Source organism: Erinaceus europaeus, chromosome 3 (genome assembly GCF_950295315.1).
Source record: "Erinaceus europaeus chromosome 3, mEriEur2.1, whole genome shotgun sequence".
NCBI classification, from domain to species: Eukaryota; Metazoa; Chordata; class Mammalia; order Eulipotyphla; family Erinaceidae; genus Erinaceus; species Erinaceus europaeus.
This window is the reverse complement of record NC_080164.1, coordinates 130328736-130341060: the sequence shown is the minus strand read 5'-3', so window position 1 is coordinate 130341060 and position 12325 is coordinate 130328736. Positions and strand designations below refer to the sequence as shown.

Genomic DNA, 12325 nt, shown 5'->3' with positions numbered 1-12325 from the left:
GAAGCCCTTACTGAAAAGAAGAACCTGCAGCTACTCAGTTTTTACAAAATGGATGGTCTCCACACAATCAGAGCCACAGATGTTTACTGAGCACCAACTGTATATAAGGCTCCATGTCTGAGAGTGTGGGGGGATTTCTAAATAACATAGATTTTTCTAATCAAAAGAACAAAAATGTATATACTTTTCCACCAGTTAGAGTATCTTTGAGGGAGATAATGTGTGTAATTAAAATGTTTCACTATTTAATGCAAAAACTAACTTTGAAAATAAATTGGCAGTTTGTTATTAAATATCAAACAAGTGTTGTAGATGACAAGCCTAGAGAGGAGAGAAATAAACCTGGAGGAGGAAGGACTTGAACTAGACCAGGAGAAGGACCAAAGTTTGGAAATAGTAAGGAAGAGACTGATGTAAGGCAAAGAAGGAAATTTAGGGTAGGGTTAGGCCTCTTTATGGGTGATAGCAGTAAAATGTGAGTAAAGAGCAATAAACAGAGTAATAAGGTTGGTTTGCACTAGGCTATGGAAGTTAATACCAGGCCAATCATGGAGAGACTATTAGCTGGTTGAGGGGTTCCATCCATGGCTACATTGCTTCATTGCAGTCATGTGGGAAGCTACTAAAAAAGAAAAGTGCTGAACTCTAATGCTAGAGATTATGATCATGTTTATTTGGGACAGGGTCCAGGAACTGATTTTTTTAAAGATGCATCCATGCAATGTTAATGTGCTTTTATGGTTGAGAATCGGGAACTTAGCTAACAGGATACCTTTGAGCATCTCAGTAGGAAATGAGTTTCTCATTTTAAAAATGTCTTCTTGGATGAATCCAGACAGAAAGAACCTGAAAATGTGAGTAGACCTGCATGATTCCTGGAAAAGCATTTGTATCTTTTTTTTTCTTTCCATCAGCAGGCAAATCTACTTAGAAAATCTGAATCTATTTATAAAATCCAAATCTGTCTAGAAGAGGGAGTGAAGAAGGTGGCCTTGTCCTTAAAATAGCCATGTTCGGAAAGTACTACACCTTTGTGACAGATATGGATCTGAGGCTCAGAATAGCTAAACAGTTTGCTATGGGCACAGTGAGTGGAAGAAGCAGGAGCCTGTGCAAGCTAGCCTATCACCTTTAACCCACACTCTTCTTATATTCCATGCAGCAAATCAGCATTTTAATAATTTAGTATGTAGGAAAACACGCAATGCTGACATATGGCAGTTCTAGCAGCATCAGAGTATATTGCACAGGAAACTTATGGCCTATTTATTTCCCTCCTATTTTTTTTTCTGAATCACTTTATTGTGTGTTAGTAGTTTACAGTACTATTGGTGACATAACGGGTACAATTTCTCATCTCCCATGATATATGGGTCTACAAAATACTCTCATCCCCAAATGAGGTCATTTTCTACTAATAGATGAGTGACTTAAAAAGTTGTGGTATATATACAGAATAAAATATTATTCATCTGTGAAAAATGATGAAATCATCTCCTTTGCCTCCCTAATCTTGGATGGATCTTATGACATTTCTATAGGGACTACTGACACAAGCTATACAAACAGGAAGTAAAAATAAACAGTTGAGTCATTTTTTTTTATAAGTTAAGCCATCAAATGTAGAAGTCTGCCTCAAGTTTTCCATTGCATAGTTGTATTTTCTCTAGAGTTTTCAATAGTTGTTTTTAAAAAGTGTTTTTTTTCTTTCTGTTTAAAAATTATTTTTATGGGAGTCAGGCGGTAGCGCAGTGGGTTAAGTGCATGTGGCGCAAAGCGCAAGGATCCGGGTTCAAACCCCCCCCCCCCCCCGTTGCTCTACCCCCACCCACCTCTCTGTTGCCCCACCTGCAGGGGAGTCACTTCACAGGCGGTGAAGCAGGTCAGCAGGTGTTTATCTTTCTCTCCCCATCTCTGTATCCCCCTCCTCTCTCCATTTCTCTGTCCTATCCAACAATGACAACATCAATAACAAGAATAATTACAACAACAATAAAAAACAAGGGCAAAAAAAGGGAAAATAAATTATTTTTATTCATTTTGGATAGAGACAGAGAGAAATTGAGAAGGAGAGAGAGATACCTGAAGTTTTCCTCTTGCAAGTAAGGGCTAGAAACTGAAACCCAGATCCTTGCACATCATAACCTGTGTGCTTTACCAAATGCACCACCAGCTGGCCCCAAAAGTCTTTGTTTTCTTGTCATTCTGGTTTACACCTTCATATGTGAATATTAGAAACAGTTATTTGAATGATAATATTTTAATCTTGGTTCCTGTTTTCATCAAGTAGCTCCTTAAATTCTGGTAAGCAGTCTTAATTCATTATCAACATAAAATATAGTGCTGATGCCTTACCAAGCAGTCATATTGCAGAGATTTACTGATACAACAGTTGATACCTCAAGCAGACAGTGACAATGTATGTCTAGAGTATTAAGAGGGAAATCAATTTCATTACAGAGGCAGCTTTGATGAATCCACCTCTAAGTTCTGTGTGGCTTGCGTGACAGAAGCATTTGATTACCTGCATCGACTGGGTATTATCTACAGAGACCTAAAGCCAGAAAACTTAATTCTTGATGCTGAGGGCTATCTAAAATTGGTAAGATAAATTCTCTACATTATACTATCCTACAAGATATTTCCAAACGTAACACTATTTTCTTTTAATTTTGGAATACCTGATACTTTCTTTACTCCTTTTTAAAATTGTGATTTCCAGGCAGGATCCAAAGAAGTGTTTGCAACCTCTTCTCTAGAGCTTTTCTTTACTTTTCCGTGTAGCATCTTGAAGCACTGCATCAACCTTTAAAGGGCACAGGAAAGGAAGTACAACTGTTACTTTCACTTTGGGAAGTATGCCCTTTGTAAACTGGAAGACTTAGCACAGTTGGAAATTTTATAAACACATTATTCTTTAAATTATTATTTATTTATGAGAATGAGAACAAACCAGATCATTGTGTCACATTCAGTGTTGAAAATCAAACCCAGGATCCCAAACATGGAAGTCCTGCACATTACCACCAATCTACTTCCCTGGCCACTAGAAGCACTTTCTTTTTGGCCTGAAAAATGGATACTTCAATCATGTCTGCTAAAGAATCACATAATAAGAACACCTTTAAATTTGTATTTCATTCATGCTTTTGTTCGACAATTTTAAACTAGGTTTTATAGGATTCCAGCTGAATATAAGGACTGAGAGAAGAAGGTAATGTATCTCTTTACTATGTAGTGACTGTATTTAGTGAGAAAAGATGTAAAAGTGATACAAAGTTTCTCTGTGATTCTCAAATGCAAACAGACCTGAGAGTCAGAGCATTAGATTTTAGGTTTCTTGAGTGCAAACACTTGCTTTGCTATCCATCATTACAATTCTGTCATGCCTCACATGGATCCATTTGCCTGTTACACTAAAGAAAAATATGCTGTCACAGGTCATGATCTGCTTTCAGTGAGAAACTCTAGTAGAACTCAGTAGTTACAACTGAGGAGAAACCAAGGCAATTTAGACATCAGGAGGGAATCCCATCAGAATGGGGAGACCAGGCCTGACTTCCCTGAGTCCACTGTGTCAGTTCCTCAAGGACATTAAATCATATCTGAACTTAAAACCTAGGACAAAAATTTAAAAAGTTCCTTTCTGGTTCCGCACACTTCAATTAGTTTTTTTTACTTTTTTTCTTATTCTATTGGAGGGTTAATGGATTACAGTACAGTTGTTGACACATAAGTACTTTTATAAGAGCAAGAATAGCTACCATTTAATGAGTGGTAACTGTGAAAAGCTACTATGCCAAGCATAGTAGCTGCAAGCAAACTTGCAGTTGAGTTAAAACATTTAATAATCATTGAACTGGGGTTTATCATACACATGTTCCAGTGTTATAATTTAGCCTAAGGAATTGCGTGTATTATGTGTAATTGCTAAATGATCTTCTTTCTATAGGAAAAATATAGAATGACTCTTTTCATATGAAATCTGGCAAATTTCCAAGAGACATTTTGAGAGCTTGTTTGGAATTTCTAGCAGGGGAGTACAGCTAGTCTGATACCCTCCACCGAGACCTGTCCATCTCTGTTGGGGAAGGCTGTCTTCTTCACCAAGCACTGCAGCTTTGGGAGGGAAGCACATTCAGTGGTGAGGGAGGAAGGGGACACCTCCTAACCAACCAGATCAGCTGAATCAACCCTTCTAATCAATGGGGTGACAGATGTCACAGCCAGAGCACCCTCACATCCTCCAGGAAACATTTAGATCTAATCAAGCTGATTTTACTCATGAAAAACAGCTGTGAGAAATAGTGAGCTATGAACACAGGTCCTTAACCACTCTTCTCCATTTCTTCCTCTTCCTCCTCCTTCTCCTCCTCTCTCTTCTTCACAATCCCTCCACTGACTATGCCTCCCACAATTCTATAGAGAAACCTTCAATATATTATAATTAGACCCACTGTGAAGGATGCAAGCTTATCTGTTAGTCTCACCCCTATTTCCTAGAGGAGCTTAAAAAAAGGCATATTTATTATTCATAGGCAAGAGATTAATACATATCTTTTCTTTAGCTATTGTTATTCTTCCATCTAACTCATTAGCCAACCAGCTAAATGAAAAATAATGAAAGCCTTTAGGGTAAAAAGTGAAGGTTTCTATCTACAAATAGAAACATTCAGGGAGTCGGGCAGTAGCACTCAGTCTGGTAGCGCAGTGGGTAAAGCGCACGTGGCACAACGTGGCACAAAGCGCAAGGATCAGCTTAAGGACCCTGGTTTGAGCCCCCGACTCCCCACCTGCAGGGGAGTCGCTTGACAAGCAGTGAAGCAGGTCTGTAGGTGTGTTATCTTTCTCTCCCTCTCTGTCTTCCCCATCTCTCTTGATTTCTCTCTGTCCTATCCAACAACAACGACATCAATAACAACAACAACAATAATAACTACAACAGTAAAACAACAAGAACAACAAAAGGGAATGAATGAATAAATAAATAAATATAAAAATTAGTTAAAAAAGAAACATTCATATGACTAAATATCCTAATCTTCTCACTTGAAATATCTAGAAATATTGGATGAAACCTTAAAGGCAGTGTTACAGATAAATTGATAAGTTTATAAGGCATCCCTGGAATTCTCAGGAGTCTATAAAGTAAGCTTGAGTGGTAGTGTAAGGTGGAACTCAAAAACTAAAGCTGATGACTGTGGACATACGGTAATACTATATTATCTAGAGGCACATTCTGGTAAACCACATTTTTGCTCCTGGGAAGATAAATAAAAAAATTTTGCACAAATCCAGAAATCATGTGTTATATATACATCCTTAGATAAATGGCAAGCAAGACCAAAGAAATTCCAATTTTGAAATATAAAGCACTTACATGAGAACATACTTTCCTCCTTGGGCTCATGGTAGAAGAATGATCATGTCTTCTCTAAGAATTCTTGATCACAGGTTGGTCTTCATGGAGATTGGATTCTTAATCTTCAAGATGGAAAAAAAACAAGCAAGAATTTAATTGAAAATGGATCCTTGTTGAAATCATGTCCAAGTTTCCAAGAATCAATATATATTCTCTTTGGAAGTATTTGCTCTCAACTAAGGACACAGAAGTATGAAAGAAAAGCAGCATGAGCATTAATTGCCAGAAACAAGAGCAGAAAAATGCACATACTTTTCTAATATGTTGTAGCAACCAGATCTAAAAATATTTTAAAAATTGATAAATGCATCTAATGCCTTTTTTTAAATAAGCATGGGAATAGTAAATAAGTAAAAGAAATTCATGAAGCTAACAAGTTTAGTAAAAATGAACAAATAAACTTCTATTAAGAACATGAGAGTTCATATTGAATAGTCAATTGAAACTTTTTATTTATGGACTACCTTGCAGCAAACAAATCCTCTTGCTAGGTTAATGATAGTACATGAATAAAATGTGCACAGGCATTGAATAGCAACTAAGGATTATCAGGTTTTACTAGAAAAACTTGAAGAATCTCACATTATTCTCTTTCACCCACCCAATCCAACAGTTTCCCACTACCTTGGCTTTCAAAGCCAAGAACTGGTGAAGGTGATAGAGGTTAACGGGGCCCTTCCCTAATTACTATGAAGGAATCAAGGACAATATCAAGGTATAAGTTAATACTTAGAGAGTTTATAGAAAAAGCCACCTTGGCTTCAACCCAAATAGAAATTTTATAGTGGTTAGCTTTCCTGAGGCTATTCACTTTAACATTTTGACTGTAATTTAGCAAATCCCAGCTGTCATAAATAAATAAAAACTCTGTATGACTATGTGCTAGGGTGTTTATCACTGGAGTTGGCATGTTGCTTAACATGAATAGCTTGAGGCCAATGAGGCAGCTTCCTCCTCATTTCCAAAATGGGGACTTTTTTTTCTTATTGATGTTAATGTATTTAAGGCAAGAACAATAATAAATTTTTAAAAGCATAACAAAACCATTAACCAAAATATCATAACTCATAGAAAATTTTAGTGTATTTCAAAATTAGTCAAGGGTCAGTGAAGAAGCAATTTCAAGGAATATTAAAAACAGTCACACAACAAGGAATATATAGCAAGCATGTCAGCACATGTAGGTTGCAACTAAAGTGATAGTAGAGTACTGTTATAGTCTGTGCTTCAACTAGGAAATCAGAAAGATTGAAAATTCAGAAGCTAAGCATTCAATTTAAAATTTTAGATAAGGGGAAGACAAAAATCCAAGAAAAGTAATAAAGCTGAGAATATAAAATATAAAATGAAATGGATACAGAGTCAAAAGTCTGTTTTGAAAACAAAACCAATATTTGTGGGAATATTGATCAAAAGAAAAAGAATAGATAAATGCATTTGAATAAATATAATTTCAATAAAAGCTGTGATTTACTGAAATAGGGGTGGCTATATATAGATGCACATAGTATCTGGACAAATTCATTAGTTTGGGCTGCTCTAATAGAATACAGACCAATAAACATTTATTTCTTAACAATATTAGAGGCTGGAAAATCTTAGATCACATTTTATTGTAAGAGTTCTTTTCTTGGTTTGCAAATGACTCTCTTCTCACTTCAAAGAGAATGATTGTTTTTCTTATGTCTTTATTTGTAAGGGTACAAGTCATATTCATGAAAAGTTCACCCTCATAACTCAATTACCTCATACCTCTAACACTGGGGATCAGAGCTTCAAGTCTGGTGGAACAGTACTCATTCAAAAGCATACTAGGTCACAGAATTTACTTGAACCTATAGCTATTACTAAGTACAAACTATTTTCAAGAAACAGTAAAGCACAATTTCTGTCCTGTTCTATAAGGCTAGCATAGACTTGACTCTTCAGAAAAAAAATTCTAAAACCAGTTAATACCTGATATCACTCATGAAATTAGCGGAAGAATCATAGGCAAAATATTAGCAAGCCAGATACTATAATGAGTATGAATTAGAGCAATATAATGATTTTGCATTTATCTCCAGACATACATGCATAGCTTAACATTAGTAACTCTTTAAATAAGTCACCACTTCAGTAGACTGAAAAGAAAAGCAATTATATAGTCTCAATATGCTGGAGAGGTATCTCACCAGGGAAGATGCCTGCATTGCCCTATGTGTGACCCAGGTATGAATCCCAGCATGGGAGTGATTATGACACTGGAGGAAGGTTTGGTGCTGTGGCATATCTTCCTCACTGTCTTTCTCTGTCTCATTCTGAATGAAAAAAAAGTAAATAACATAACCTGGAGTGGTGAAATTCAACCTGTTCAAGACTCCAGCTTTATAAGGAAAAAAAAAGAGGAAAATTTCTTACCCAGCTAGGAATAGAAGTGTGGGTGTGGTAAGATCATAAACTAATGCAAACATTTAACAAAAAGTGAGAATCATTTTTGAACACTGAGGACACTGCTTGAGGTGCCCACAGGGTTCTTCACTCAAACTGTTTGAATTATTGGGCGCGTGTGAAGATCTTTTTATCCTCATGTTTTATTGTCACATGCATATCACATTATTTTTTTATAGCTCAGAAATTTTATTAAGTTTTTATATTGATCATGCCATGAATTCATAGAGAATGGGTTCCAGCAGCTCTGGTTCCTTTCCATTGGTCTCACAAAGTGTACTTCTCTGCGTAGAGAAGGCTGGCACTTCAGTTGAACCCAAGTACCCTTTTCTTTGGCTTCCTTGTTTATTCTGATTATTTTCCTTCACAGCAGCAGTCTCTGCTCTTAGAGTGCTTGATATGCTCAATATGAGCATTAATTCTCTTAGCAACAATCTTGCCAGTTACTTGTTTATTTACAACAATACCAACAGCATGCTGGGTAACATTGTAGACTCGTCCAGTTTTGCCATGGTAACATTAGTGGGGCATTCCTTTTGGAACAGTGCCATTCCCTTTGTGTCTACAATATCACCTTTCCTATAGATCTGCTTATATGTGGCCAAAGGAACAACTTCATATTTTCTTTTTTTTTAATTTCTTTATTGGGTGATTAAAGGTTTATAGTCAATAGTAAAATACAATAATTTGTACATGTATAACATTTCCCAGTTTTTTTCTCTTTCTCTTTCCTCTTTTTTCATTTTTTTAATTTATAAAAAGGAAACACTGGAAAAACCATAAGAGGGGTACAACTCCACACAATTTCCACCACCAGAACTCCGTATCCTATCCCCTCCCCTGATAGCTTTCCTATTCTTTATTTCTCTGGGAGTATGGACCTAAGGTCATTATGAGCTGCAAAAGGTGAAAGGTCTGGCTTCTGTAATTGCTTCCCCACTGAACATGGGCATTGGCAGGTTGATAAATACTTACAGCCTGTCTCTCTCTCTCTTCCCTAGTTGGGTAGGGCTCTGGGGAATCAGGGCTCCAGGACACATTGGTGGGGTTGTCTGTCCAGGGAAGTCTGGTCAGCATCATGCTAGCATCTGGAACCTGGTGGATGAAAAGATTGTTAACATATAGAGCCAAACAAATTGTTGACTAATCATGAACCTAAAGACTGGAATAGTTCATATGAAGAGTTGGGAGGTCTCTGTTTTGTAGATAGATAGTAGGCCTCTTTTAGTATATTCCAAAGGGCCTATGACTGTACTAGTTTTGTTTGTCTGACCCATCTGTGCATTTTAATAGGTGAATTCAGAACATTGACATTTATTGACATTATAGATTGAAGCAATTTTAATGCCATTATTCTAAAATTTTAGAGTGTTCTAATATATAGCATGTTTGTGATGATGTGATTGTTTAAGAGACCTTTCAGAATTTCTTTAAGGGAAGGCTTGGTGAAAGTTGATTCCTTCAATTGTTGCTTGTCTGAGAAGGTTTTTATGCCTCCATCTAGTCTGAATGACAGTCTAGCAGGATACAGTAGTCTTGGTTGAAAGCCTTTCTCATTGAGCACTTGATAGATATCTTGCCATTCCCTTCTGGCCTTTAGTGATTGTGTGGAGAAATCTGCTGCTAATCTTAGGGGTTTTTCTCTATAGGTGACTCTTTGTTTTTCTTTTACAGCATGCAAGATACTTTCCCTATCCTTATTCCTTTTCATATTAAATATGATGTGTCTTGGTGTCTTTAAGTTTAGGTTAATTCTGTTTGGGACACTCTGAGCCTATTAAATCTTTATGTCTTTTATATTGTCTAGACTGGAGAAGTTCTCAGCTATCATGTCTTGTAGAATGCTTTCTTCCCCTCCTTCTCTTCCTCTGGTAAGCCAATAATTCATATATTACTTCTTTTGAAGTCATCCCATAGGTCTCTGTTGTTGTTTTCAGTATCTCTTAATCTCTTTTTGAGATATCTTACTTCTTTCTTAGTTTTCTCTAATTCATCCTCAATCTTGCTAATTCTGTTTTCTGCCTCATTTTCTGTTTGTCATTTATCCTATTCTCTCTCCCCTCTGTTGTTTTCTGTAGCTCAGCTATTTTGTTACCCTGTTCTAATACTGTATTAGCTGGTTGAGCTAGTTGTGCTCTTAGCTCAGCTATTTCAGCTTTCAGTTTTCTAATTACCTGGAGACAGTGTTTTCTTTCAGAGTCTCATTTTTTTGTTACCCCATTTCTGATGAACTTACTTTCAAACACTTTCTTTACTCCTGTGACTAATAACTCAGTTAGTGTTTAGATATTGTCCTCAAAACCTTTGAGGGGGTGTTTATCTGGGCTTTAGTCCTGGCTCATTTCTCCAATGTTTCTTCTTGGTTTAACCATTGTATATGATGTGTTATGAGGTCCCTCTCAGTAAAATTCAATCCACTAATCACACTTGCCTGGATTGTCTTGTATCTAAGTAAAGTACTTAAAGAGTTCATAGTTATGGAGATTAGCACTTGTTACAATGTTGTCTGAGAACTTGAGGTGAAGTGTGGTGGCTGTTAAATGTTCTTTTGTTCTTTATCTTCCCTGTAGTCTATGGGAAACTGGGTTTTTTAACTATAAGTAGATTTTTTTTTTAGCTTAATCCATCACTCCTGACCAAAAGATAAAATAGGGTGGTAGAAAGGTAGCACAGTGGTTATGCAAAGAGATTCCCACACACCAAGGCTCCAAAGCCCCAGGCCCAATTTGGCTTCTCTGACAGCAGCCAGAGCCAAGCAATTCTTGGCCTTGTGAGTTTATAAAGAAATCCTGTTTGTACTCCATGGGTTCTGAGGCAATTATTCAATGTGTCTCCAAATTCCTTAGGAGAACAAAGTGGAAAGGCTGCCACTATACAGTCCCACCTCCAGACCACTGGGACTATATGTCTTTTCTTAAGTTGCCAGATCAGGTCTCTGCCCCTGATGTCAACACAGAGCCTCCCTGCTGCTCTTCCAGCTCCAAAGGACAGTAGCAATGGAGATTCACAGTTGCATTTACTAGGTCTTAGGATATCCTCTCCTCCCATCAGCAGTTTATTTGTTGATAAAACTCATACTGGAGTTGGTTCCCCAACTGTCAAACTGCCAGTTGCTCCTGGTAGATACAGGCTTTCAGTCCCAGGAATCTCTTCTCAGTCCCCTCTCTGTCCATGAGTCATACATGTTTGCACTCACATATGACTTGGTTTGTTCCCAAAGTATTCTAAGTCTTGTCTTGTTGTGTTCTCAGGTGATCTTCTTTGTTATTCTTAGTTGACTGGGGAGAGGAGAGAGAGGTGTAGCTGTAGCTACACCTCCCAACTCCATGTTTTCTAAAAGGCCTACAGAACAAATAGAAGGTTCCTCTCCTCTTTCCTTTGTGTTAATCATTTTGGTGATTTCCTGGAAGATGGCTGCTACAGCTGAAATAAACATGTCATATTATTATTTTTTAATTTTAATTTTATTAGTGATTTATTATTGATTTACAAAATTATGAGATATCATGGGTATAATTCCACACCATTCCCACCATAAAATTTTTGTGTCTCCATTTCCTCCATTGGAATCTACAGTAATTCTCTCAAAGCTACAGATATAGGTTGACTATTATTTCTGTAGCCATCTATCTTTATATATATTTGGCAATTTTTTCTATAGTCCTGCCTCTATTCCCTTCTTTTTTAAATGTAATTCATTTATAAAATAAAAAATAGAAAATATCAACAAAACCATATAATAAGAGAGGTGAACTTTCACACATTTCCCAACACCAGAGTTCCATATCCCAACCTCTCCATTGAAAGACTTCTTATTATTTTATTATTATTATCTTTATTGGATAGAGACAACCAGAATTTGAGAGGAAAGTGGAGACAGAGAGACAGACAGACAGACAGATGCACCACCACCTGGCCCCGCAAAGCTTTCCTATTCTTTATTCTGTGGTAGTATGGACCCAGGGTCATGGAGTGCAGAAGGTGGGAGGTCTGGTTTCTGTAATTGCTTCTCCAGTGGACATAGGCATTGACAGGTTGATCTATACTCCCAGCCTGTCCCTATCTTCCCTACTGGATAGGGCTCTGGAGATGTGGGTTCCAGGGTACATTGGTGTAGCCGCCTGTCTGGACAAGTCAGGTTGACCTCATGGTAGCATCTGCAACTGGTGTTTGGAATATGTATTCCTTTGCTTCCTCCTTTCTGTTGGACTTGGTTCAGTAGTTCCGGTAAGGTGAGGTTGATTGTGGCAAATTCCTTTAGTTCTTGAACATTAGAGAAAACCTTTATTTCTCCCTCATATCTGAAGGATGATTTTGCAGGATACAATATTCCTGCATGGAGTTCCCTCTCCTTTAAAACTTTGAGTATGCTATTCCACTTGCTCTTTGCCTCTAGAGTTTGTGAAGAGAAATCTGATGAAAGTTTTATAGGTCTGCCTTTGTATGTAACTTATTTCCCTATCAGTCAGCAAA

The 12325-nt window shown here is 37.1% G+C and overlaps 1 protein-coding gene and 1 pseudogene across 3 annotated transcripts in view; one reads left to right on the top strand and one right to left on the bottom strand.

Moving 5' to 3' along the window:
• Positions 1 to 12325, top strand: part of PRKG2 (protein kinase cGMP-dependent 2) — a 118980-nt gene that overhangs the window by 79434 nt on the left and 27221 nt on the right. For all 3 annotated transcript variants that reach the window (XM_060187926.1, XM_007518499.3, XM_060187927.1), the window contains one exon: positions 2461 to 2602. In XM_060187926.1, the coding sequence (XP_060043909.1) occupies positions 2461 to 2602 (142 nt within the window). The remainder of the gene's footprint in view (positions 1 to 2460; positions 2603 to 12325) is intronic.
• On the bottom strand, positions 2708 to 2819 carry LOC132537970 (small nucleolar RNA SNORA26; annotated as a pseudogene).